Source organism: Chlamydomonas reinhardtii (assembly GCF_000002595.2).
Source record: "Chlamydomonas reinhardtii strain CC-503 cw92 mt+ unplaced genomic scaffold scaffold_18, whole genome shotgun sequence".
Classification (NCBI taxonomy): domain Eukaryota; kingdom Viridiplantae; phylum Chlorophyta; class Chlorophyceae; order Chlamydomonadales; family Chlamydomonadaceae; genus Chlamydomonas; species Chlamydomonas reinhardtii.
The window spans coordinates 219,162-245,861 of record NW_025061531.1 but is presented as its reverse complement, the minus strand read 5'-3'; the positions used below and the strand labels follow the sequence as shown (position 1 = coordinate 245,861).

Below are 26,700 nucleotides of genomic sequence, written 5' to 3'. Positions count from 1 at the left end.
GCCACCGGCACACCCTCTGCCTCCCGCGCCCATGCTGCTGTCCACGCTGGCGCCTCCGCCACTGGCTGTCACGCCCAATGCCACGAAGCCGCCGGTACCGCCTCCAGTGCTTCGCCCGCTCCCTGCGCCGACCTTGCAGAAGTAGATTAGGGGCTTGCGCCAAAAAGCTGGCGCTCGGCCCCCCTGTGGGATGTTGCCAGGGCTGGCCCTCAGCCGCGCGGCGTTCGCCACCCTGGTGACTGTACACTGGGTGAAGGCGGCCTGGTAGCCGCTGAAGAAGCCCTGAAACATGTGTGACAGGGAAATCGGTTGATGTGTGCACGCGTGCACTTCCCGATTCCATGCTTACATAGTCACCCCTTCGGGGAGGGCTCCGAGCCACCCCCTGCATGGGCGTCCTAGGGTAACCTTGTGCACATTTCCAGTGCAGGCCTTCCTGAGACCGACGGGCCCAACACCAGTATCCTGGCTGACTACTGCCGCACACCCCCTCGCACGACGCTCTCGCACATCCCAGCCTGCAGCAATGAGCCTGCGGCCATTAACTTCCACACCGCGCGGCGAGGGTGCGTGTTGCATCGCTGTTGAGCCGTGCCACGGTTCGTGCCACCCCATGCAGGTGTTCCTTCGAAGAGTTGCTTCCTTGCTATTATTGCATCATATTAATAATCTGTATCATAGCTCCTATCGCCTACCATAATTGGTAACTTGTTTGTGCACGGTTGAGTTCACATTTGCTGTCTTTCAAGGCAGACAGCGCGACGCTTTCCCTGCTGTTGCCTTAAAAATGTCTCTTACTACGCAATCCCTCCGACGGACAAACTATGAAGCAGAAATGACACAGCCCCAAATTCCGCCCGCGGGCATTACGGGGAAGCTGCACGAGACAGCTAAAGATGCCCTCACGTGGAATGATGAGCGTCCATCAACTCCAGATGACATTAAGAAGTACCGGCAAAGCACGGTGCACGAGCCGGGTAAAATCGTGCGGCACCCGGGCCATGCGGACGACCCGGTGCCGCAGGGTCCCTTCGGCGTTAAGTCGGCAGCGTCGGGCGGCCAGAACATTAATGAGGCACTAAAGAACTACCCTGACTCAGAGCTAGCGCGGTGGAAGCTGGAGCAGGCGGAGGGCGTTTATGCCAGGTGCGTCCAGAGGGGCCCAGGGGTGCGTGCCCGTGTCCACGGGCGGCTGCTGAGGACCGGTGGGACGTGGACGAAGTGCCGCAGGATGTTTGTTACATGCAGTGTCTGGCGCTATGGATATGCCCTTGCCTATGACTCGTCATCGCCGTGTCCACACGTCTGCGCAGTGCCCAGCGCGAGCCGCTGGGGGCGGGCTACGTGCGCGGCCACCGGCTGCCCGAGGGGCTGGGCAGCGAGCGCCCCTTCGGCGTCACCTACGACGCACGGGTGAGAGCGGTTGGCAGGTGGCGCTCGCACTAGGGTCGTGCACGGGAGCATCGGGCCGCATACCGTGTTGTTATGCGTAGCTGCTGGATGCGGGGTCGCGTGAACGAGATGGTTCCACCACCCTGCCACGCCCCGCACAGCACCCACCCACCCTCCACCCCCCGACCCCCTGACCCCCACCCCCACCCCCACCCACGTGGGCCATGCAGGGCAAGGACCTGTCCCGCCAGGCCGCCGCCGTCATCTTCCCCACCGACCGGCCCGCGGAGGAGGACGCCGCCACCCGGGCCATGTACACACGCAGCCACCAGGACTTCCAGCCCGGTGAGGGAGGCGAGGCGAGGGGGGAGGGGAGAGGCGAGGGGGAGGGGGGCAAAGGGGGGACGGGGGAAGGGGGGGTTGCAGATACCAGCCCAAAAGGGAGGTAGTTTCTTCTGATTCCAAAACCACGGCCCAGAATGGGGGCCGTACTGGCGGTGTGGCGCTGGGAAGGGCAGCGGCAGCATCACTGAAGTTGGTGGCGATGGGTGGGCTGGGGGCTGGCCTGGTGGTTGCGCAGGCAGGTGCTGTGGCAGGATGTGCGCTGTCGGAGAAGCAGCCTGGAAGGGTCATGTGGACGCGATGCGCGGGGGCCGTGCTCTCCTACTCTGGGGTCGTGAGGTGGGAGAGCAAGGAACCGTGATTGTGTAGTCAACCTGGAAAGAGTTAGCGGCCAGTTGGTATCTCACCGCCTGGGCAGCTGAAGTCTATGGGGCCGTGTCCACTTGCGGTGCTGACCTGGTGGGTCCCGCCGCTGCCTCTCCCCCCGTAATGCTTGATGTTCCGCAAGATGGTCTACCGTCTACCACTTCCTTACCTAGTCATGAATGTACCGCCCCCCCGTGCACCCGCAGGCGAGCAGCGGCGGCGGGATTACAACTGGGATGCTGCGGGCATCGACCCGGCGCAGCACCGCTTCGGCGCGGTGGACAGGAACGGGGTGGGCGACGGCGTGCGCAAGGCGCTGCAGCCGGGGCTGGACCCCAGCCTGCAGGTAGGGGGGGGGGGGGTAGATACCAGCCCAAACTGAACCGAACCCGGGGGGCGGGGCGCCGGATGGGGGTGGGGGCGGATGGGAGTTTGGGGGGCGAGGTTGAAACGGGGCGGGGGTGCGCTGCGGGACGCGCTCATACTCGTGCAGGTTTGTAGGCAATAACCCCCCATATCAAGTCATCCGGCCGCCCCTTTCCCGCCTCCACCTCCCTCCCCCTCCCTCCGCCCTCCCCCCCTGCAGGCTCCCAAGGTGCTGCCCAAGCTGCACGAGGACTTCAAGGCCACTGCCACCGACTACCTGGGCCGCCCGCGCCAGCTGGGCACTGGCGACCGGCCGCAGCTGGCGCCCGACCACGCCTTCGGCCAGCCCTCCATGCGCAAGGGCCGCGAGCCGGGTGCGTGCAGCAGGGGTTAGGGTGGGGGCGGGTGGGCATTGGGGGTGCGGCGAGGTGGGGCTGCCGAGTTGCTGGGCGGATGCGTGTGGCTGCTCGCAACGCATGCAGCCGCCTTGCTCACGCCATTCCACTGCAGCCTCACCTCTCAACACATGGACGCCCGCCTCCCCCTCAGGTGTGGGCGAGCTGCTGACGGGTCGCTTTGGCGCGGACGAGCAGCAGCCAGACGCAGACCTGGGCAAGAGCCTGCGGGAGGGCTACAGGTGCGCGGGCGGGGGCTCTGCGTGTGTGTGGGCGGCGGGATGCCTCCACATCTCCCGTGGTCATTTCACTGGCAGTTTGAAGGCGGTTACCTGGCCCCTGGTCACTAGCGCTGCACACATGCACACCCCGGGCCCAACCCCACCGCACCGCTGGCCTCCACGCTTCCGCAGTTCCAGCATTGCGCTACTCTCCTGCATAGTCATGCCTTGCACCCCCACCCCCCGCATCTCCAGGAACCAGCCCAAGCCCGGCGACGAGGGCCGCGCCTTCGGAGTGCCCACCATCCGCACCGACGTGCGCCTGCCGCGGCTGCGCTCCGTGGCCAACGCCTGCAACTACGGCAACGAGCCGGACGCGGGCCAGGTGCTGCGGCCGCCGCGGGCCGCGGACCTGGGCATCAGCGACGAGGCGTTCGTGGCGCTCAGGTGGGGGTGGGGGTAGGCGGGGGGGGCAGGGAGGTGGGAGCAGGGTAGAAGAGGGCGGAGTGTTGGGGGACTTGGGCTGTACTGAGGAAGGTCAAGGCCAGGGTGGGCTGCGCACTCAACACAGACGCATTCAGTCAGGGGCGGCGGCGCACAAGCTGGAAGCGGGCGTGTAGAGGCGGGCACCGGCCTAGCAATCCGCCAGGGCGCTCACCCACCGACCCCCTGCACCCTGCCGCCCCGCGCAGGCCCAAGTCCGAGCTGCGCCAGCTGGTGGACGAGGCGGGCCTGGCGCTCAGCGACGCCGACTTCGAGGCAGCCTGGGCGCTGGCAGCGGAGGCAGACGGCGGCGCGGCGGCGGCGGGTGAGGGCGGCGGCGCGGCGGAGGGGCCGGAGGGGCGGGCCTGCGTGGACACCTTCTTCCGGGCGCGGCACCACCTGCTGGCGCAGACGCTGCAGATCGAACCAACCTTCTGAATGGGCGCTTGTGGGGCATTGCGTTGTGTTACTTGCATAAGTGGCATCTGGCCAGACACAGGCGGTGTGGTTGGTGTTCCAGACTGTAGGTGCGGGGTGCGGCAGGAGGGGCTTGTTCTAGTGCGTACATGCTGCCGGAGGTGCCGGAGGCTCCGCCCGATGGCAACAGCGGGCTGAATAAGCCGCCTTGTCCATGCGGTGTGAAGGCATGCGTGCGCGGTGTTGCAGCGGCGTGGTTTTACATTCATGTCCACAATGCTGTGATTGTAGTACAGGACCCCCTAAAGGGGGGGGGTCCGGGCAGGGGTCAAGACTGCGAGGGGTCGATATCTGCTGGGGGCTCTGCGCACCGAGGTGGTGGCGGGTTGGCGGTGTCACCGCTGTGATGCCATAATGGTTCGGAGTTCTTCGATGTGCCAGTGACCAAGATCACGTGGCACGTGCTCGATGACTGACCTGTTTGCACGGTCTGTGTAAGACGTTGACGTGATTCCAAGAAGGATGCCGCCGCACCCCGTGTGCTGACTCATGTGCGGTGGGCGCTGCTCCCCTTCAGCGCCCCTTCAGCGCCATGAGCACCTGAAAGGCTGAAACGATGTCATTGCACCCCGCCATGGACCGCCAGCCCGTTGGGGCACAGCTACAAAATACAAATGGGCTGCATGCAGGGGAAACACCTACCGCTACGCAGTACCCCGGCTTGCCCCCTCCCCTCTGTCCCATTGCGCACCATTGCAAGGCCAAGTATGACGGGAACTTAACCCTTGAGCCGAGCTATCGGCTATGGGCTCATTCCAAACGTCCATTTCAGCGCGTAGTTGTGCGAACGGGGTGGGATGGGGGTGCGGGGGGAGGGATGCCCGGACTGTGCGGGGAGGCGCCGGTGAACACAAGCGTTCTCCCCTGCTCCAATCCCTTCACCTCTAGTAACGTCGTCCTCGCGTTTCCGCACAGTTATGCATCGCTTGGGACAAATTGAAAGGCGTATTATTTGCACAAGAACTCTGGCTGCGTTCGGGTTTCCGAAGTAACTCAAGGTAAACCTGTCATAACCGGGGGGGGGGCCCCGCCTGGGGACTCGATGCGACCGCAATGGCTTCCGTCCCCCTGCCGTCCCTCCCCCTTCGGGGGAAGGGGCAAGCCAATTAGCCAACCCTGGCTGGCTGGCTTGGTGCATGCGTGAGAACCACGGACCGAATAACAAGTGCTGCGGTGCACGCATCCGCAGGTTTCTGTTACAATGCACCCTCGTCATGCACAGGGGCGCCGTACGTCGCAGCCCCAGCCACCCGCCGGACAAAAGATGACTGCCCCCTTCTTACTCGCCCACATCTGGAAAGCATGCCAGCAATGAGCACAACACCATACTCCACACATTCCCGATGGACGCCCCAACGGGAACTGCACACGCGTCACAGCACCCGGGACGTACCCCACTCAAGAACCGGGCACGTGCTGCTGCTGCTTGTTCGCGCTCAACCCACATCAGCAAGAAGAAGCTGGCTGAGGCGCGCCGCAACACCAGCAAGGGCGCGGCCGCGGGCGCGGTGCTGTCGTGCTGCTGCAGGCGTCCACCGTGGGCGACATCGGCATGCATCGGCTCGCTGGAAAATCTCGCGGAGGACAGCGGCGTCCACCCCAGCGCATTCGCGTGCCCGGTTGCTCGCGCCATGGTAAGCAACGTGTCCGCATATCGCTTTGCCTAGTATATGAAGGACATTGAAAACAGATGCAATGCTTGATCAGGCATAAAATATATCAGCGACTCGGGTCTCGAAGTTGGTTAACGACGAGTAAGACGTTCATGCTTGCGAGTATGTGTAAGATACATAGAATATTATACATTCTGCAAATAAGCTTGCAGCGACGCAACAATGAATTTGTGATGAACATTAAATGTCAGACTGGGACAGCAAGCATTAATTAATGGCCTTTGCAGACGCATTTTAGGTCCGCGTCATTGACATTCGCGTGCAGGACTGGCATTATCTTCATATGTACGCTGCTTTGGAGCTCTATCAACAATCCTGTCAGCCCGGCACCCCCTCTTCCTCCCTCCGGCCTGCGTCACCAGGGGAGTGCGTCACTGCCCTGCTCCCACCGAACCCCACCAATTCCCACCGATCCCCTCCCCTCACTGACGACCCCCGTTTCCAACGCCCCCCAGACAGCCGTACAAATTAATAAACATTCGTTACATCCGGGCAGTCCGGGGAGTCCGGGCAGTCCGGGACCCCCAGTCCGTCTCGTTGGAAGCTGCGGCAACGTTAGCCACATGCGCATCATGCCCTGTCCCGCCCCGCCTCAGCAAACTCAGTAACTTCAGAAACCCCGAGCGTAAACCGGACCCCCCACTCTGTTAACCCCGCTGCGACCGCCGCAGCGCCTCCAAGACTCCAACGCCTGCAGCTCCGTCGCCGCCTCCCCCCAAGCGGGTCCCACTCGCGCACGGCCCTACGGGCCGGTCGTGTCCCCAGCCCAATACCTTTCCTATAGCATCTTATACCACACATAAGGTCATTAGAGTAACCCGGGGGCATTGAATCGAGCCGGGGCCGACCTCGAACATCTAAATGTCGCGTTCGCCACGACACGCCATACCAGGCCAGACAGTAGCCTAACTACACCTACGCATATATCTGTGTTGACGGCAATCGATAAAGCCCGAAAACAACGCCTATGTAGGATGTTGGCATCGGTCAATTTCGCGACTTGAGCCTCGACGAGCACGTTTTAGCCTGCTGTCAAGCGCTATTGCTCCAACAGATTGCATGTAACATATATATTAAGTGGCGGAGTCTGTATCCCGCTCTGCATTTTTCTCGGGGCGACGTCTCCTGGCCTCCTCGGCGTGCGGGTTTGGCTGGGGAAACGCACCCCCCGGACGGCACGCGGTGAAACCCCCTTGGTAGATTGTCCTTCAAGCATCTGATGGCGCCGAGATGAGTCCGTAGACGTGGCGGCTTCCTTGAAGGACAATCTACCAAGGGGTTTTGGTGCCATCCCGTTAGCGTGCCCCGGCCCCCGCAGGGGGCGCGGCGCACCTATACGTTTCAGAACAGGGGGGCCCCTGTCAAGTTGGTAAACACACGTTCCCGGCCCCCGCCGACTGTACACGGCCATTATTTAAGCCATCCATTACACGAAGCTATTGTACACAAGGTAGAAGAGGCCCCAGCGACAAAGTTCCGATACCCGACTCTAGTCAGGGAACCTCGATCGCGAAAGTGACTGAGGCTAAACCATATTTCGCGCACTCTAACGCATAGAATGGTGTCCGATGCCTCAAGAAAGACAATTCTTTGGCCGATTTCATCGCACAGGCTGATGCTGGTCCAAATTAGTTATCAGATACGTAGATTGCTTCAATCTCAGCATTTATGTACCTGTCAGGATGCCCGTAGGCGCGTAAGCTGCGAGCGCGAGCACCTGTCCTTATTAGTGCCGTGCTGGCTGCCCCACAACGCGAGACCTATGAAGCTGAGACTATGTTATTCTTATATTTGCAAAACGTGTAAGGCTGAACGGTTTCGCCGCAAGGGCGAACTTGAACTTACTTCGCGCCGTCCAACCGTCCGACGTCCAGGCGGACAGCCCCGACCCCCCAGCACCGGCACCCAGATCAGATCGGGGGAAGTCCGCGCGCGCCCTCGCATTTTGACAGGGCGTTGGCCCAGCTATTAATATTACATAAATACGTAAGTATTTAGAAGCTGCGCGGGCGAAAACGAGCGATTTGCGTCCCTTGGATTTCCCCGACCCCGACCCCGACCCCGACCCCGACCCCGACCCCGACCCCGACCCCGACCCCGACCCCGACCCCGACCCCGACCCCGACCCCGACCCCGACCCCAACCCCGACCCCGACCCCGACCCCGACCCCGACCCCGACCCGGTCACCGGTCCGGGAGGTTGTGCGCACGCCAGCATCCGCAGTACCTTTGGTCCAACGTTTGTTACGACTCTGGAACAGCCTCCTTTCACCTCAGCTCTACGCCACTGTCTACCTGCACACGCCTCCTCTCGCGCTCGGCATATAACACCGTACGTTGCGTCCCATGTCACTTGACACCCTTAGGGGCACGCTCCATGGATCGCATGGCGGTCCGCTAGTGGGCGCCTCCCTGGGGACACGCTTTTTCCTGGAGTGGGACCCGCTTGCCTCCCCCCCCCCCTCCCCCACCGCCCATGATGTGAGTCTGGGGCAGGGGAGAGTCTCCCCTGGTCTGGGGTATACCTACGCACGCATCGTTGAGTCTGCACCCAGAAACCCATTTTCGATTTTGAAAGGGTCAAAGGGTCAAAGGGTCAAAAGCCACGATGTATCAAAGCAGACTTCCGCAGCAGCTGTGCGTTATGAAGTGATGTACTTTGTATTTCAAGTACTTCGACACTTCGAACCATGCAACCCGTCCGCCAGCCCGTTCCCGCATGGGGGAATTGAGCACCTGATACGATGTGCTCCCTAGTCCGCCAGCCCGTTGGGGCACAGCTACAAAAGGGCTGCATGCAGGGGAAAACCTGGCTGGCTGGCTTGGTGCATGCGTGATTACCACGGACCGACTAACAAGTGCTGCAGTGCACGCATCCGCAGCTTTCTGTTACAATGCACCCTCGTCATGCACAGGGGCGCCGTACGTCGCAGCCCCAGCCACCCGCCGGACAAGAGATGACTGCCGCGTTCTTACTTGCTCACATCTGTAAAGCATGCCAGCATTGAGCACAACACCATACTCCACACATTCCCCCCACGGGACCTGCACACGTCACAGCACCCGGGACGTACCCCGCTCAAGAAACGCAAGCCCGCACGCGGCCGACCGCTACTGCTGCTGCTGCTGGTTCGCGCACAACCCACATCGGCATCCTTTGCTGCCCCACTCGGTTAACCCCGCTGCGACCGCCGCAGCGCCTCCAAGACTCCAACGCCTGCAGCTCCGTCGCCGCCTCCCCCCCTCCCCCACCGCCCAGTATGCCGCCACCACAACGTTTGAACCTCAAACACACAAGCGCCTCTGCTCCCACCACCCCTGCCGCCGCGCTCCGGGGCCGCGACCGCGAGTCCCGCTCACATGTGGATGGGCTTGCCGAACGCGGTGGCCAGCGCCGCCTCCTTGACCGCCTCGCTGAGCGTGGGGTGGCCGTGGCAGGTGCGCGCAATGTCCTCGGAGCTGGCGCCGTACTCCAGCGCCAGCACGCCCTCGTGGATCATCTCGCCGGCGTTGGGGCCCATGATGGTCATGCCCAGCAGCTTGTCGCTCTTCTTGTCCGCCACGATCTTGACCTGCACAGGAGTGTGGTGGTGGTGGTGGGGGGGAAGGGGGGGCAGGGGCGTGTCATGGGCGTGGCGTCTCATGGGCAAGGCGGCTTCTTGGCTTCACGCCAACGATGCAAGCAGACCGCTCACCATGCCGTCCGTGTCGCCCACTGCGCGGGCGCGGCTGTTGGCCATGAAGCTGAACTTGCCGGTCTTGACCTCGTGGCCCTTGGCCTTGGCCTCCTCCTCCGTCAGGCCCACAGAGGCCACCTGGGGTTTTGGGGGCAGGGGGGGGGGGCAGAGGATATGGAGGTAAGAGGCGGGAGGCCTTGGCGCCTTGGGGGCTCGATGTGGCACGTGTGGCCGCCCGCCCCGGCCCGCCGCGACCCGCGTCCAGGAGCCCCGTCTTGCTTGCGCTGCCACAGAGCCAGCCCCCGCCGCATACCGTACGACCCAAGCGCGGCACCCACTGCCCCAGGGATGCCCTCCCTAACCCCAGCCCTCTCACCTCGGGGTGGGTGTAGCAGATGGAGGGCACAGTGGCGTAGTTGACGTGGCCGTGCTTGCCTGCGGGCGGGCGTGTGTGGGTGTGCGGGCGTGCAGGGTCAGAGGACCAGGCGCGAGTCCGTGTGCGCGTGTAAACTTGCGGACGTCCGGAGGCGTCCCCAACCATAGAACCCGAGACCCCATCCCCACCCATACTCATTGGCTCATCCAGTCCACGCCACTACCCAGACATCACCCCCCACACACACACACACACACACACACACACGCACACGCACACGCACCCGCCATGATCTCCACCGCCGCCACGCCGTCCTCCTCCGCCTTGTGCGCCAGCATGGGCCCCGGCACCAGGTCACCGATGGCGTACACGCTGGGCACGTTGGTGCTGCGAGCGTGCGCGGGTGGTACGGGATGGGTGTGTGACATTGTCATACTTTGCTGGCCTGCATTAGTACGGTGGCTGATGGTGGTGGTAATGCTGGTGGTGGCGACCCAGGCACGCGTGTGCGTATGCTGGGGAGCGCAGTGCACACGCAGTGCACCCCGACCGCGAAGCTGCGGCGGTCCAGCCCAGCCAGGTCGCTCCGTGCCCAGCCCAGCCCCGCCCAGCCCAGCCCAGCCGCACCCCTGGCACCCTCACCGGAAGTGGGCGTCCACGATGACGCGGCCGCGGTTGTCGGTGTTGACGCCCACAGCCTCCAGGCCCAGGCCCTTGCTGTAGGGCCGCCGGCCTGAGGGGCGAGCGGGGCAGGCGGGGCAGGGGGGTTGGGGGACAGGGAGAGGTGACACGGGGAGGACAAGGGGTAGACTGGCGGGCTGCTGTGGGTCGGGGGTGGGGGTTACATTCATGACTAGTTAAGGAAGTGGTAGACGGTAGACCATCTTGCGGAACATCAAGCGTTACCGACGATGTTGACCAGCTCCCGGCTCCAGCTCGAGCTCCAGCTCCAGCGCGTAGACCCTCCGAAATAGTGTTCCCGTTTGATGTCAAGCTGCTGCATAGCCTGGCACGACCTAAGTTCGCGGCGGCACGGCGACACTACTACGCGCGACTAGTCGCGATCTACGGACGCTCAGCTGCCCTAATAGCTTTGGGCAGGCCGGGGGTGGGGGCCGCGCCATACCCGTCGCACACTCGGTCAGAGGCCCCAGAGTGGTGAACGCGAACCCCCGCCCGTCCTGTCCCGTCGCCACGTGCGCACCTAACTCCTACCCTGCCCTGTTCCCCCCCTGATCCCCTGCCTTGGTTTAGTTGGGATTGGAGGAAACTACCCCCTTGCCCCCCCTGCCCCCACGGCACCCACCAATGGACACCAGGCACACGTCGCACTCCATCTTCTCCGCCGCGCCGCCCTTGGCCGGCTCCAGGGTCAGGTGCACGCGGCCGCCCACCACCTCGCCCTTGGTCACCTGCGTGCCCACAGCGGGGGAGGAGGGCGTGTGGCCACCGTTCCCAATGGCGGAGGTCACGGTTGCAAGGCTCAAAGTGCAGTAGGCGGTGCACAGCGGGGCTGGGCAGAGGGGCCCTTGCAGGAGTGGTCACATGCCAGACAGGGGTGGCCTGACCAGTGACCTGCCACCGCCCCGCCCGCCACCTGCCAGGCCTGTCCTCCTGTCCTCCTGCCCTCACTCCTACTCCTACTCACGCCCGCCCTCCTCCCCCGCCCCCTGTGCTCCGCTTGTTTAAGCTTGGTTTGGTTTGGTTTGGGCTGGTATTACAATCCCCCCCGCCCACCTTGGTGCCCATCTTGAACTTGAGGCCCTGCTTCTCCAGGGTGCGCATGAAGCTGCGCCGCACCTCCGCGTCCTGAGGGGGGGGGGGGCACGGCGGGGCAGTTAGGAGGGCGGGGCCGGGGGGGCGTGTGTGCCAGGATCTGGGCCAGTCCACACAAAGCAGCGAGTGAGCGCAGACGGCACTTCCCGAGGTGCTGAGGTTTCCACGCCCATCCAAGTACAGCTGCCCCCAGCCTCCCACCCCAACCCACCCCGTCAGCCCCACCACCCCTTACCCGCCACCCCCACTACCACCACCGCCCCACCCCCCAACCCGCGCGCACGCACCATGGAGGGCACGATGTTGTCCAGGAACTCCACCACCGTCACCTTGGCGCCCAGGCGCTGGTACACGCTGCCCATCTCCAGCCCGATGTAGCCGCCGCCGATCACCACCATCTCGCCCGGCACCGACTTGAGCGCCAGGGCGCCGGTGGAGGACACGATCCTGCAGCAGGGGCGGGGTGGGGCGGTTGGGGTTGCGGTTGGGGTTGGGGTTGGGGCGTGATCGAGATGTGATTGTTTGAGATGAGTTTGAAAGAACCTGCCCCCTCGCTCCCGTCTCCCACTGGGTTCGGTTCATTTGGGGTTGGGACCTATAGCTCGCCCCATCCCGCCCTGGGCCCCAGTCCCGCTGCGCTCACTTCTCCTCATCGATGGGCACCCCCGGCAGCGGCGTGACCTCCGACCCGGTGGCCAGCAGGATGTTCTTAGCGCGCAGGCGGCTGGAGCTGCCGTCCGCCGCCGCCACCTCCACCTCGTGCGGCGACACCAGCTTGCCCCAGCCCTTGACGTACTCCACCTGGGGGCGGTGTGGGGGTTACATTCATGATTAATCAAGAAGTACAGTAGCATGGGGGGTGGGAACGGGCGGGAGAAGAAGCGGCGAGGGGAGGGGGACACGGTTGTGAGGGGGCAGTGGTTGCAAGGCCCGCTTACACACACATGCATGCAGGTCATACTACGTGTGGCCGACGCCATGTCCGTACCGGCACCCTGTGTTTCCTTTTGACCCCGCAATCGCATGGGGTCATAAGGATCCGCACACAGCTCTTCCGCCCGAGCCCAAGGCCAAGCCCATGCCCCACCCCATTCAAACCCGCAGCCACTGCGCCGTCCCGCTCTTTCCCCGTCCCGTCGCGTCTCCTCAACCACCCCTCACCCGCCCCTTCAAACCCCCCCGCTCCCCTCACCTTGTTCTTCTTGAACAGCCCCTCAATGCCCTTGGTCAGCCCCGACACCACTCCGTCCTTCTGAGCCTGCACCGCCGCGAAGTCGTACGACAGCCCGTCCATCTTGATGCCGTACGAGCCGAAGTGCTGCTTGGCCTCCATGTACATGTGGCTGCTGTTCAGCAGAGCCTGGGGTGGGGGTGGAGGGGGGCCAGGGGAGGGGGGCAGGGGAGGGTGTTGGGAGCAGGGATGGGGCCAGCTCAGACCCGCACACCGCCACCGCCAGCGGAGCCAGTGGCAGCCAGCTGGTCATCTGGCCGCCTGTGTAACGGCTACATGGGCTGGTGGATCCTGTACAAGCCCCAGCAACTGCGTGTGCTGTGTGATTGTGGCATTGCCCGTACGCCCGTCCATGACCTAGAGGGAAGGCCATTCCGCCCAAACACATCACAACCCTACTACGTGTCCCCATCCCAGCCCCCGTTGCGGCTGCCATTGGCCTCCCCTCGGCCCCACCTCCCACCACCTTAATGCTCAGCCCCCGGCGCCACACCTTGGAGGGGATGCAGCCCACGTTGAGGCAGGTGCCGCCCAGCGCGCCACGCCCCTCCACGCAGGCGACGCTGAGACCCAGCTGCGCGGCCTTGATAGCCGCAACGTAGCCGCCCGGCCCTCCGCCCACAACCACCACATCCTGCATGCAATTCGCTCCATGAAACATCTGCCACGCCGGGATCGGCTTACTCGCAGCATAGTCGCGCAAATCAGATTACACGTTGGCACGCACCTTCTCCGCTGCAGCGGCAAACCCGCGCTGCTGTGACAGCAGTGACGCCAGAAAGCTGTATGCCTGTCGCCCGCCTCGGCGCGCGGCACCAGCACTACAAAGAGCCTGCACCATCGCTAGCAATTCCGACACTCGAGGACAGCTTTTCCTGCTGAGCTGCGCGGTCAGTGTCAATGCAGCTTGATGGAATTATGGCAGTTACCGGCAATTGTTTGCAGGCGACGTTATGAGCGACGGGGGCTCGGCATGAGCAGCATTAGACCCATCCGGAGTCCACAAACGAAACAGCCCAAGGCACCTGCACAATTGATAGAAAATAAGCACTCAACTCATACAGCATCAAGTCTGGCTTCAACGACTCCACTTTCGAAGACTGACCTTGCACAAGTTCACACAAACCGCTCAGTTGGCATAATAGAAACGCACACTCGTTAGTAGGAATCATATAATATGCCATATAATGCCAAAGTCTGGAGAAGAGGGTGAAAGGCCTCGCGGTTGAATGTGTGCGCGGCCTCGCGCGGGTTAGCGCGCTGGATGCGGAACAATCGCAGTGACGACGTTTGGCAAGCACTCCGTTCATATCCAGGCGCGCAGCGCTCTGAGGGCGGAGCCGGGGGCGCAGCACAGGTGGGCGTGCGGCGGTTGGGCAAGGGCGAAGGCGACGAAGGCGCGTGCGCGCTGCTCCTGATTACCCAGGGCACCGACGCAGCAACCCAGGTGAAGGGGAGTCAAGGGTCCTTGCCTGACTGCGCCCCGCTCTGTTCCCCTTGGCGCCCCGCCTGGTACAGGGCTCGCCTCCGCAGCAGGGTCCGGGGCGCGGCCCGGCGCCGGGCGGCATGATGGACCCTGGGGCGGGCATGTACGGCGGAGGCGGAGGCGACATGATGCCGCGGCCGGCGTGGGGCGAGGCGGCGGGGCAGCGGGGGCCGCGGCTGCCGCCACTGGAGGTGCGCGGGCGCGGGCGGGGGGGGTGCAGAGGCGGCCGGGTGCAGAGCGGCGGGATGGAAGGAGCCTAGCCTAGGCAGCCAAGAGGCTCCTGCGGCACGGGGCAGCACATGGGGGCATACATGACGTGGGCCAGTATCTGGATGGGCAGTCGCCTGTGGAAACACCCCAGTGTCGGGGCCCTTGGCTGTGATGTCAGGCCACATGGCCGGTGCGCAACCGAATGGTGGTGGTAGTAGAGATACACCGGGGTCATTGAGGCGGTCATGTGGACTCGCCGCCTGTGCGCACCAGCACCCCTGGGCTGGCTGACGGCAGTGGGCTGGCAGCGGAGCGGCACCATGTGTAGCCGGTGGGCCCAGTGGGCCAGTGCCACCTAGCCGCCACACACCGGGACCGCCTGCGCCCACCTGACACCCCCCCTCCCCCCACGCCTGCCGTGTGCCCTGCAGGTGGGCGGGCCCGGCATGATGATGGGCGGCGGCCCGGGCGGCCCCGGCGCCAACAACCAGTCCGCCCTGGCGCTGCTGGAGGCCATGCCGCCGCGCCCGCCGCCCGGTGCCGCCTACCTGGAGCCGCTGGCGCTGCCGCCGCGCGGGCCGCAGCACATGCAGGGCGGCATGGGCGGCATGGGCGGCGGCGGCGGGCTGGGGCCGGTGGTGGTGCTGCGCCAGAGCGCCAGCGCCGACGGCGGGCGGCTGGAGGAGCGGCTGGCGGCGCTGGAGGCGCGGGCGGCGGTGGCGGAGCAGCGAGCCAGCAGCGCCGAGCAGCGGGCGGCGGCGCTGGAGCGGGGCGCGGGCGAGGTGGCGCGGTCGCACGACATCCAGAACCAGCGGCTGGCGGCGGTGAGCGGCGAGCTGGCGCGGGCGGCGGCGGAGCTGGGCGACCTGCGGCTGCGGCACGAGGGCGCACACGCCTCGCAGGCGCAGGTGGCGCAGCAGGTGGGGGGGCGTGGGGGCGTGGGGGCGTGGGAGGGGGAGGGGGAGGGCGTGTACCGTGTGTTGGTGCGTGTGTATGGGATACTGGGATGTGGATGAAGCAGGCAGGTGGGGTGGGGTGGGCGGCATGGGTATGCAGCGGGCACATCACGGCTGCCGGTGCTCCATGCAACACCCGCCCTCCTCCACCACCTCCACCGCCACTCTCCCACCCTCCACTCCCCCCCCCGCAGCTGCTTGCGCTCAACTCGGAGGTGCGCGGCCAGGAGGCCAAGCTGGCGGCGGCGCAGGCGGCGCTGCACGAGGCGGTGCGGCTGGGCTCGGAGCTGCGCGGGCAGGTGGCCATGCTGGGCGACGAGCTCAGCCGGGCCAACGCCGAGCGCGCGGCGGCGCAGGGCGCCATAGAGCGGCTGGGGCGCGCGGTGTCGGAGGGTCAGGCGGCGTCCGCGCTGGAGGCTCGGCGGCAGCTGGACGAGCAGGCGGCGGGCTTCCGGGCGGAGCTCATGCGGCGGCAGCAGCAGCACCTGGAGGTGGGGGGGAAGGGGGGCGGATAGCCGTTCATGTGGAGGGCGGAGTGCTGAGAACACATATACGAAGAGGGGTGGGATGGGTATGCTGTGGGATATCTGGGGCCATGTGAGCTGGGGCATTGGGCGTGGAGGGTGTGACCATTGCAGGACATTGGGCTCTAACCCTGCCAACCCGCGCTCGGCGCCCACCTCGCCGGAACACGACTCTCACCCCTTATCTCCCTCCCGCCCCCACCCCGCCCCCACCCCTAAACCCTAACCCTGCCACCCGACAGATGATGTCGTCTCTCAACCGCGAGGTGGAGGGCTACCGGGCCGAGGCGGCGGCTGCGGGCCAGGCGCTGCACCACGCCGTGGACCGCCTCACAGCGCGGCTGCACGGCGAGGAGGCGGCGCTGGACCGGCTGAGGGCGGAGACGGCGGCGGCGGCGGCGGGCGAGGCGGCGGTGCTGGGCGGCCTGCGCGGACAAGTGGGCGAGCTGCAGGGACTGCTCAATGTGAGGCGGCTGGGCGGGAGGGGAGGGGGGGGGGCTGCTGGGTGGAGGCACTGGGTCGGGGTGGGGGCCTGAGGTGTGGGTACGGTATGCAGAGGCTTTGGGGGTGGGGGCAGCCGTACAGGCGGCTGCACGGGGCATCGTACCGTATGCGGGCGGGCGCCCCGCCACCACAGCGCTACCACAGCGGTCATAACGCGGTAACTCATCCGCCTCCGCACACCCCTCCCCAACACCCCTAACCCCCATGCACACACGCCTCCCCGCACGCGCACACAGGGCATGCACGCTCAGTTCTCGGCCGAGTCGGCGATGCGGCGGCAGGACACGGCGGCGCTGGACGGCAACATGCGCGCCATGGAGGGGGCGCTGCTGGCGGCGCAGGAGCAGGTGGCGCGGCGGGTGGTGGGCATGCTGGAGGGCAGGGCGGGGCAGCTGATGCGGCTGGTGGCGGAGGTGGACGGCGCGGCGGCGGCTCGGGACGAGGCCACGGCGGCGGCGGGCGAGCAGCAGCTGGGGGCGTTCGTGAAGGCGGCGGCGCGCAAGGAGAAGATGGGGCTGGAGCGCATGATGGTGCTGGAGGGGGCGCTGCGGTGAGTGGGCAGCGGGTGGGGGGAGGGAGGGGGGCAGTTTACTCTAAACCCAACTGACTGTGGGGGTCATGCGCCCAAGCCCAGCAAATGGGTGGCGGGGATGGGGCCCCGGGGGAGGGGGCGGTTGGGGGATACGAGGTGGTGACTGGTGGAGGTTTCGGCACAACCCCCCGCATTGGGTTCGGTTTAGTTTGGGCTGGTATCCACAACCCTCCACTTTCGTCAATTCCTCGGCCCAAGTTTGGAGCCCCCCCATCCTGGCCGTCCACACGCCCTCACCCTCACCCTCACCCCTCACCCCCGCCTCCCTCCCCTTGGTGCGCCCTCAGCGACATCGCCACCGCCAGTGCCGCCAGCCTGGAGGCGCTGCAGTCGCGGCTGGACGCGGGGCTGGGCCAGGTGGCGGCGGCGGTGGACGCGGCGCGCGCGGGCGTGGAGGACCGCGAGGCGGCGCTGAGGGCGCAGATCAACGGCGCGCTGGGCAAGGTCCGGGCGTACGCGCGCGACATGGAGGAGGGGCTGGAGCAGGAGCGGCTGCGGCTGGAGGAGGTGGTGAAGCTGGAGATCCGGGCGCGGCAGCAGAGCGGAGATGCGCTGAAGGAGGCGCTGGAGGCGGGGGTGGCCAAGGTGCGGGGCGGGGCGGGGTGAGGGTTTGGCATGGAGGGGAATGGACTGGCTCGGGCATGCCGTGGACACTGGCGGTGCTACTCACGTGTGAAGTTTCACGTCGCCACTCAATTACTTGTACGGCCCCTTGTCTGCACCCTCCTATCTCCCCCTATACCTCTCCACCTCCCCCTCCCCCCCTCAGGTGGCGGGCCGTGTGGACGCACTGGAGGGGCAGCACAGCCGGGCCGCCTCGAAGGCGGATGAGCTGGCCCGCGCGCTGGAGGAGTGGCGCGGCGAGGCGGCGGCGCAGGCGGAGGCGGCGAGGGCCGAGGCGCGCAGGCTGGCGGAGGACCTCACGGCGCGGGTAGGGCAGGGCAAGGCAGTGGACAGGGGATGGGATGTGGCTTGCAAACTGGAGGCGCGGGTAGAAGGCGAGGTATCGCCGCTGGTGTTGCCTCTGCTGTTTCCTGAATCCGCCAGCCCCTGGAACATGTCTGTGCCGCTGACACCACCCACACCGCACCACACCGCACCACCCGCTGCCCCGCACCGCCCCGCACTGCCACAGGTGGTGCGCGACACCGACTCCCGGCTGCAGGCGGCACTGGCGCCCGTGCGGGCCGCCTCGGCAGCGGCGACTGAGGAGCTGGCGGCGGCGCGCGGGCAGCTGGCGGGGCAGGGCGCCGAGCTGGCGGCCGTGAAGGCGCAGGCCGCCGGGCAGGGCGCCGACCTAGCAGCGCTCAAGACCACCGCCGCCGGGATGGGGACCGAGCTGGCGGCGGCGCGGCAGGCGGCGGAGTCGGCGGCGGAGGCCCTGCGCGCCGAGGTGGCTGCAGAGGCGGCGGAGCGGCGGCGGTCGTTGGCTGAGCTGAAGCGCTGGTTTGACGCCAACCAGGTGGACGCCAAGGTGGCGGAGGAGGCGCTGCGGCTGGAGCTGCAGGTGCTGGGCAGCAGCATGGACCAGCGGCTGGCGGCGGCGGCGGCGGAGGGCGAGCGGGCGCGCCGGGCGGCGGCGGCGGAGCTGCGCGGCGAGCTGGAGGCTGTGGGCGGTCTGGTTGCTGTGCACGGCGAGGTGTTTGTGGACGTGCGGCGCAAGCTGTCCAGCCTGGAGCAGCGCGCCAAGACCGGCGAGGCCAACCTGGCCAATGCGGTGGAGGAGCTGGGCGAGAGGCTGGAGGCGGCGGGTTCGCGGTGCGGCGTGGGGCGGTGCGGAGGAGGGAGGCAGGGGCGGTGCAGGGAAGGGAAGAAAGGGGGAGGGTGCAAATTGATGTTGAGGCGGGGCGAGGTGTTGTTGCGCTTGACACCCTTCTCTCACCAACCCCCCTGCCCCCTTCCACACCTCACATCCCTCCGCTCGTTTTCGTTGGTTATGGTATAGTTTGGGCTGGTTATCACATCCCCGCCCTCCCTCCCGCCCCCTGGTGTGCCCCGCAGCTCCGCCCAGGAGGCGGCCCAGCTGCGCACCTCGCTGGCCTCGCTCGGGGCCGGCCTGCAGGCGGGCCTGGCGGAGGCGGCGGAGGCGGCGGCGGCGGCGGCCAAGGCGGCGGACGACAAGCTCGCGCGGCAACAGTCGGTGCTGGAGGAGGTGATGGCGCAGGCGGCGGAGGAGGCGGCGGGCCACGTGAACGAGCTCACGGCGCGATGCGACGAGCTGGCGCGCATGCTGGAGGACGAGGTGGCGGCGCTGGAGGAGCGCGCGGAGGCGGCGGGCAGGGCGGCGGAGGAGAAGACGGCGGCGGCGCTGGCGGAGGCGGCAGAGGGGGCGGCGGGCCGGGAGGCCAAGCTGCGGGAAGAGGTCAACACCTTCAAACAGGTGGGCACGTATGCCACGTGTCCAGCTTTGTGCTGGTCCGCTTGACTCCCAGTCGCCTTTCCTCTAAGCACGCCTGACCATGGTTCCACCTCTCCCCACGACTGCTGCTGCCGCTCTGCCGCCCAACAACTGCAGTCCTCCTTACAGCCGCTGCTGCCCCCTCCTCCTCCTCCTCCTCCTCCTCCACCGCACCCCCGCAGGACACCAACGCGGCGCTGACCACCGCCTCCGCCGCCTCCGCCGCGGCGCTGGCGGCCCTGGCCACCGAGCTGGCCTCCCGCACCCGGGCCGCGGACGAGGCGGCGGCGGCGCTGGGCGAGGAGCTGCGCGGCGCGCTGGGCGAGCTGGACGGGCGGCTGGAGTCGGGGCTGGAGGTGGTGGGGCAGCGGCTGGACCTGGCGGCGGCCGACCTGGCGGGCAGGCAGGAGGCGGCCGCGGCGGAGGCGGCGGAGGCGCTGGCGGCGGCGCGGGAGGAGCTGGAGGGGCGGGTGGCTGCCTCGTCGGCGCAGCTGGAGGCGGCGTTCGTGGCGCTGGGCGGCGAGCTCAGGAGGTGCGTGTGTGTGCGTGTGTTGGGGGAAAGGGGGGATCGCATCTGGGTACATGGGTAGGTTGGGGCGGTTCAGGGGCACGGGTAGTGGCCAAGCAGGCGCCGTCACTCCCCCCTTCCGCTGCCCGTCATTCTCCCCACCCCCCCCACCCCCACCCCAACCTGCCACCCGCAGCGGCCTGGAGGCGTGCGACAAGCGGGTGGACGAGGCGGCGGCCTCCCTGGGCCACACCGCAGACACCCTGCGCGCCGAGCTCACAGAGGCGGCCGAGGTGGGGGGGCGGCGTGTGTGTGGGGGGGGGGGAGGGGCTGGGGGCAGGGTGGTCCGCTGTTGACGGCAGGTGCGTATGCGATGGGCCGATCTGCACGGCCGTCCATTTGGACCACTCACGCTCAACCCGCATGTGCATGTCGCACGCACACACATGCATACATACGTTACGTTTTTAACACACCTACATGCTCGCACACACAGGCCCAGAAGGCGGAGCTGGGTGAGGCGCTGGGCCTGGTGCGCGGCGAGCTGGCGGCGGCGCAGGCGCAGGTGGCGGCGGAGGCGGAGGGGCTGCGCGGCGAGATCGGGTCGGCGCTGGCGGCGCAGAAGGGCGCGCTGGACGCGGCGCGGGCGGAGCTGCTGGGCCAGGTGGAGGCGGCCAAGGGGGAGCTGGGCGCGGGGCTGGAGGAGGCGCGCGCGGAGGCGGAGGCGGCGCGTGGCGAGCTGGCGGCCACTGTGGCGGCCACCAAGGCGGACCTGGAGGCGGCGCTGGCGGCGCAGCGATCGGAGCTGGAGGCGGCGCAGGAGGAGCTGACAGAGGTGCGGGGTGGGGCGGGCGGAGGGGGGGGAGGGGAGGGGGGCTGGACGGCGGCGTGGAGGGGTTTTGGGGCGAGTGATGCCAGGAGCCGGAACAGCGCCAGATGCATGTCGGATGCATGGAGGAACAGGCAGCAGTAACAGAGAGAGCGGGATAGATGGCCGACATCTCCCCCCAACACACACACACACACACACACACACACACATACACACACACGCCCACACACACACATACACACGTACAGGCGCTGGAGTCCGGCAAGGCGGCCATGGCCCAGTCCCAGGACACGCAGCGCGCCGAGATGGAGGTGAGGCGGCTGAGGCTGGTGCTGGGGGGGGAGCTTAGGGGGTCACATGGCGGTGCCTGATGCCGGCCTGCGACTGCGACGGCCCGGTTCCAGCCCTGCTGACCCAGCCACAAAGCCCTCACCTCCCTGCCCACTCGCCGCCTCCCGGCTGCTCGCAGGCCACGGTGGCTTCCGCCCAGTCCGACATGGAGGCGGCGCGCGCGGAGGTGGCGGCGGCGCTGGTGGCGCAGCGGGCGGAGCTGGCGGCTCTGCGGGCGGGCGAGGCGGCGGCGCTGGATGCGGCCAAGGGCGAGCTGGGCACCGCGCTGGAGGAGGCGGTGGGGCGGCTGCAGGCGGACGTGGCGGCCCGGTTGGAGGAGGAGCGGGCGGGGGCGGCGGCGGCGCTGGAGGGGCTGCGGGCCGAGGTGACTGGGCGGCTGGTGGAGTCGGACAACGCGGCGGCGGCAGACCGCAAGGCCACGGAGGCGCGGCTGGCGGCGGCGGAGGAGGCGCTGGCGGGGCTCCAGGGCGGGGAGCTGGCGGCGGTCCAGGAGCAGGTGTGTAAGCGGGGGGGGGGTGTATGCCCGAGACCGACTGCCGCGGCGGGTGGACCTCAGGGGGTAGCCCAGGACTTGCTCGTGAAGAAAGGCCCTGGCCCTCATGTGAGCTTGGGGACAGGCCCTCATGCGGCCTCACCCCGCCCAACACCAACACCACACTCCGCCCACCCACCCACCCCTCACAGGCCGCCAAGCTGTCTGAGGACCTGGCCGCCGCCCGCGCCCAGTCCGACGAGGCCGCGACGGCGGCGGCGGCGGCGGCGGGCCGGCTGGACAGACTGGAGGCGGACACCGCGGCGGTGACGGCGGCGGCGGACGCGGCCTCCAAGGTGGGGGAGGGGGGGGGGAGGGGCGGCGGTGCAGCGCGGCACACCACCCATGCAGGGCACAGGGACCCCGCCCCCCAGTGGCCGTGTGCACACCAATGGCCCGGCACCACGGTACACCCGGCCCGGCTGCATACGCCACACGAGCCGGACGCCGCCCCGCACCATCATCACGACTATGACTCCCACCCCACTCCCCCATACACACACACACACACACACACACACACACACACCTGCAGGTGGCGGCGCTGGAGGCGGCAGTTGCGGCGCTGCGCGAGGAGCAGTCCCGCGCGCTGGACGAGCAGGGGCAGGCGGTGGAGGCGCAGGCGGCGGCGCTGGAGGCGCAGGCCAAGGGGCTGGAGGAGCAGGCGGCGGCGCTAGACGAGGCAGCGAGGCAGCTTGAAGAGCAGGGGCGTGTGCTGGAGGAGCAGGGGCGGGCGCTGGACAGCTGCGAGAAGGCGCTGCAGGAGTCGGGCGGCAACGCGGAGGCGGCGGTGCGGGAGGCGACCGAGATGAGGGCGGCGCTGGAGGCGCTGGGCAAGCGCGTGGACGAGGTGGGTCCGGCGGTGATAGCGCGGCGTGTGCAGTTAGTGCCGGGAAGTTAGTGCAAGTACAGTACGTAGGGATGGATGGTGACGAAAATGGCGGCGGGGCCCTCGGACCCTTGCGCCAGCCCACTTGGCGCTCGCTAGTCCCCCGACCTGGCCCCCCGACCTCCCACCCACGCCCCGACCACACCGCGCCACGCCACCCGCAGCTGGCTGAGGCGGCGGCGGGCTCGGGCGGCGCCGGCGAGGAGCTGTCTGGCGAGGTGGCGGCGTCTCGGCAGCGGCTTGACGCGCTGTACGGGCGAGTGGAGGCGCACAACAGCCAGGTGGACGCCATGTTGGGCAAGCAGGAGGCGCTGCTCAACGAGGTGGGGGGGTCGTGAGGTGGGGTTCGGGCGTGAGGTGGGGTTGGGGCGTGAGGTGGGGGAGGGGCAGTGGCGTTGTTGGGTGGTTGGGTGGGTGCAGGGGCGGGTTGGGAGGGGCGTTGGAACGCTGGGTGAGGGGTGCCGTACAGGGGTGTTAGCCGATGCAGCTCCTGTTTGTGTGTGTGGGGCGCTGGTGTTCATCCACGACCACTACCATGCCCGACCTCGCAGATCAAGGAGCAGCCGGCTGGCCTGTCCAAGGAGGAGGTGGAGGCGGAGGTGGGGACGGCACTGGAGCAGCTGCAGGCGGACGTGGGCAAGCAGGTGGGTGGTGTGGGGGGGGGGGGGAGCCGCGGTAAAGGGGGAGGGGGAGGGGGAGGTGGGCATTGCCATATATGCCCAAGCTCGACGGAAGGGTTGGGATGCATGAGATGTTTGAGCCGCTGGCACGCAGGCACACAGCCTCAAGTTCCCGCCTTTGATTACGCACTTACACCCCAAAACACTTTCCCATGCACCACACCCAAACACAGCTGGGGGAGCTGCGTGCGGCTCTGAAAAAGGCGGAGGAGGCGGCGGCGGCGCGCGAGAAGGAGCGCGAGGCGCGGGACCGGGAGCGCGACCAGGACCAGGACCAGGACAAGCGGGCGCGGGTGGACGAGGCGGCGCTGGCGGCGCGGCTGGCGGAGGAGCGGTCGGAGACTGGGCGGCAGCTGGACGAGCTGAGGGCGCAGGTGGGGCGCGAGGCGGACGCCAAGCTGGCCGCTGCCCAGGAGGCGGCGGGCAAGTTCGCCAAGGAGGCGGCGGTGGCAGACCTGGAGCGCAAGATGCACGCGGCGCTGGTGGGTGGGAGCGAGCGGCAGGGGGGGGCGGGGTTGTAGATACCAGCCTAAAAAACCGAACCAATGAAAACTCGTGGAGCACAGGCAGAGGCGTTAGTTGCAAGCGATAGTACTATGGGAGGGGGCCAAGGCGTTGTTGGGGGAAGGGTTAGAACAGGGGATGGGGGTGGGGCTGTAGATAACAGCTCAAACTAAGCCGTACCCAATCAATGCAAGCACTGCATGCATGGGGTGGGGGAAGGGCGCGGGATGCTGGGGGCACAGACGTGGTCACACCCAGGGGCACCCAGGGGCACCTGCCGGCCGAGCAAGCACACAGGCACACAGTGCACCGCCATGTATGAACACTCCACCACTACTCACTGTACCCCCACACCCCACTCGTGCCCCCCCCCTCCAGGACGAGTCCCTGGAACGGATACGTGGCGAGGTGGCTGCGGACGTGGTGCCGCTGGAGAAGGACGTGGGCCGCATCAAGGCCGCGCTGCACAGGCACCAGCCCGACTGGCTGCCGCCCGGGTAGGCGCTGTCGGGCACACGCACCGGCACCCCTGCACACCGGCGGGGCCCGGCTGCGGCTGCAGCGGAATGGATGCTGGCGATCGAGGGCTGGGCGGGGGCGGGGGGCGGGGATACCGTACTATGGGGATTGGGCAGCCTGGTTCTTATGCCTGCGGCGCAGGTGGAACGGCCGAGGCGAGAGGCTGTACTTGGCTTGCGTGGAGTGCGCTTGCGGCAATGGGTGGCTAGAAGAATTTAAACAATGGATCCTGACGTGACTTGCGGCACGAAACGACAATGCACACCGCTTGATGGTTCGTGACGATGCATGATGCGCACCACGCTTGGACAAACACACCTCACTGTTATGACACACCCAGGGCACCTTGGGCTGTTGCGCCGGTTACATCGAGTACCGTGTGTATGAATGAGTGTGCACCGTAGTTGGCAGCACCAGGGCACCAACAGAACGCCTGTGCAGTTAGGTGCCGCAGCGGTGTACCCGCAACTGTAACCATGTGGGCTGCCGGCAGCCTGCGTGCCCTCCCCCCCTGGACCTGCGCCTGGACCTGCACCGGAGACGTGCGGCCCAGGCCGAGAAGGTCCTTGCAGCCGAGCCTGCGAGGCAATGGCCCCGGGAGCAGGCTTCACCATCCATGCTGCGCAGGGGATGCTGCTGGAAAATTGTTGCAGTGCCAGTGGATCAAGCACATCAGATTGCTGCTAATGGGCGGTAGCTAGACCATTGACGACCATGCAAACGTCTGCACCCCGGGTGCATTGTTGTCCATCAGGACACCCCAGGTGAGCGGGGCTGCACATGGGCAGACTCGCAGCATTTGTAACACAGGGGCTTGGAAGACAGCCCGATCAAGGAAAAGGAAGGGGCAGGGGGCATACGGTAGGCACCCCTGACTAAATCCCACACGCCAGAAACAAGCAAGCACCGTCGCAAGCTCAGTAGCTCACACGGCGGAGGGAGGTACGCCGTACGGCTGGACAGCCTGTGGCAGCGGCAAGCTGGTGCTGCCGTGGGTGCTGCTGTGGGTGCCACCAGGTGGTGCGCCCCGGCCTGCCTGGGTGCCTGCCTCGTGGGCGTACGACTGTACGAGGCCCGGGCCGGTGAGGTCGCTGCAGTGGACAGGAACTGGCCGGACTGCCATGGGAGTGCTGGGGAGGCTTACGTGCACGCCGGGGTCCAGAAGGGGGGTTCTGCAAGAGAGTTTCAGCGGAGCAATGGCTCCCAATGGCTGGCCGTGGCCGGCAGCCAGGCTATATGGTGTTGACGACCATACACTCGGTTGCGGTTGTGGTTGCGCCCTTGGCGCATACCCAGGTTGGCCAGGTGCCCAGGTCGAGCGAAGTGTACACGGCATCTGAATGGGTGCATCTGGGCAGCCGGCATGGCGATACACACTGCCCGTACGTATGCATGCTATACCTGATAAACGTGCCCGGAACTATCGCCAGTTTCTTGCGGAGCCGGTACCTTCCTCCTCCCTAGTTCATGGAGGAATGCGCGTCAGCAAACTTCCAGCCAGCCAGCAACTCGTCGGTACAGTACCTCCGGCGTTCGACCGGCCGCGTACTCCTGCCCTGCCGTTGCAAATTGTTTGCCATCTGCTGGGTTCTGGGAATCAGCTGCACCCTACGGGACTTTACCAATCTGCCTTACCACTGCCCATGAACGTCAGTGGGGGGGGGGGCTGTGCGCGTTCAGGGGCACACGGGGGACGTTCGGGACAGTCGTTGCGGACGGGTGGGAGAGGACAGTTCGTGTCCCCCCTAGTTCATGGAGGTTAGCTCTAATGGTGAGAGTGCGGTACGCGGGACTGGGAAGCCCGAGTGACGTTGCTATGCGCCTGTGCTGCTGCTGAGTGCTATGCAGCCCGCAGCATTGCGGCAGGGCTGGGGGCGGCGGCGCTGGACGCAAGCCTCTACAGTGAGTGCTAACGGTATGCAGCTGGCAGTGCTGGCACCAGTAGTGGCGGTGGGAGTGGCGGTGCCGGCCCCATACCGGCGGTGCCGGGCCCGATCTTGGCAACAGCTGCAGCGGCCGCAGCGCATGTGCGCGCGATGGCATGCCTACGGAATGCGGAGTGGAGGGGGCTGATAAGGCCACGAGGAGGGGTGGGCAGCAGGGATGACCGCCGGACCTTGCGCCGCACCCCTCCAAGCGAGCGTGGTGCCGGCCCAAGAGCGGCCCTAGCACGCAGGTTGTGCCCGGCAAGTGCCTAGTCAGCGAACAATAGATACAGTAGCGGCAGTGTGACGGTTGAGCGGACATCTGGCCTGGCGGTGCAAACCGTGTGTAGATGGTGGGCCTCCACCACTTCGGAGTTTTCGGACTTTGCTCTCACAGGGTGGGCGACAGGCGGCTGGCAAGGCTTATCGAGGCACTAATATGGCGCATAGCTATTAATTGAAATGCAGTTGAGGGACGTGAGGAGGTCTTCAATCTGGGAACGCGATCCAACTTG

The 26,700-nt window shown here is 66.8% G+C and overlaps 4 protein-coding genes across 6 annotated transcripts; 2 read left to right on the top strand and 2 right to left on the bottom strand.

Annotated features, from left to right (window-relative positions):
- The first annotated feature begins 661 nt into the window (after positions 1–661).
- On the top strand, positions 662–4,492 carry CHLRE_18g749947v5 (uncharacterized protein). Its single transcript, XM_043072827.1, has 8 exons — positions 662–1,146; positions 1,314–1,413; positions 1,623–1,737; positions 2,307–2,446; positions 2,687–2,840; positions 3,016–3,103; positions 3,338–3,529; positions 3,775–4,492. Exons 1-8 carry the CDS (start codon positions 836–838, stop codon positions 4,001–4,003), a joined length of 1,329 nt encoding a protein of 442 aa, XP_042914278.1. The 5' UTR covers positions 662–835; the 3' UTR covers positions 4,004–4,492.
- Positions 4,493–4,499: 7 nt separating this feature from the next.
- Positions 4,500–5,891, bottom strand: CHLRE_18g749897v5 (uncharacterized protein). The gene is made up of 2 exons (XM_043072826.1): positions 5,488–5,891; positions 4,500–5,404 (listed from the first exon to the last, which is right to left on the bottom strand). Exons 1-2 carry the CDS (start codon positions 5,673–5,675, stop codon positions 5,239–5,241), a joined length of 354 nt encoding a protein of 117 aa, XP_042914277.1. The 5' UTR covers positions 5,676–5,891; the 3' UTR covers positions 4,500–5,238.
- A 1,848-nt stretch (positions 5,892–7,739) lies between these two features.
- On the bottom strand, positions 7,740–13,751 carry CHLRE_18g749847v5 (uncharacterized protein). Of its 2 annotated transcripts, none has more exons than XM_043072825.1 (12): positions 13,503–13,751; positions 13,269–13,409; positions 12,737–12,904; positions 12,188–12,345; positions 11,832–11,991; positions 11,506–11,577; positions 11,075–11,180; positions 10,411–10,501; positions 10,052–10,155; positions 9,769–9,827; positions 9,411–9,530; positions 7,740–9,287 (listed from the first exon to the last, which is right to left on the bottom strand). In XM_043072825.1, the coding sequence occupies exons 1-12, from the start codon at positions 13,614–13,616 to the stop codon at positions 9,072–9,074; spliced, it is 1,509 nt and encodes a 502-aa protein (XP_042914276.1). In that variant the 5' UTR covers positions 13,617–13,751; the 3' UTR covers positions 7,740–9,071. The 2 variants fall into 2 exon arrangements, with proteins under 2 accessions (XP_042914276.1, XP_001695163.1); XM_001695111.2 differs by having other exon boundaries at positions 7,940–9,287; positions 13,503–13,691.
- A 100-nt stretch (positions 13,752–13,851) lies between these two features.
- On the top strand, positions 13,852–26,697 carry CHLRE_18g749797v5 (uncharacterized protein). Of its 2 annotated transcripts, XM_043072823.1 has the most exons (22): positions 13,852–14,132; positions 14,294–14,452; positions 14,903–15,391; positions 15,622–15,918; positions 16,194–16,415; positions 16,692–17,005; positions 17,335–17,632; positions 17,817–17,978; positions 18,183–18,805; positions 19,049–19,427; positions 19,628–19,977; positions 20,150–20,246; positions 20,450–20,788; positions 21,034–21,096; positions 21,255–21,632; positions 21,821–21,964; positions 22,204–22,518; positions 22,722–22,880; positions 23,109–23,201; positions 23,411–23,719; positions 24,120–25,024; positions 25,862–26,697. In XM_043072823.1, exons 1-21 carry the CDS (start codon positions 14,040–14,042, stop codon positions 24,240–24,242), a joined length of 5,406 nt encoding a protein of 1,801 aa, XP_042914274.1. In that variant the 5' UTR covers positions 13,852–14,039; the 3' UTR covers positions 24,243–25,024; positions 25,862–26,697. The 2 variants fall into 2 exon arrangements, with proteins under 2 accessions (XP_042914274.1, XP_042914275.1); XM_043072824.1 differs by lacking the exon at positions 25,862–26,697 and having other exon boundaries at positions 24,120–25,077.
- Positions 26,698–26,700: the final 3 nt, after the last annotated feature.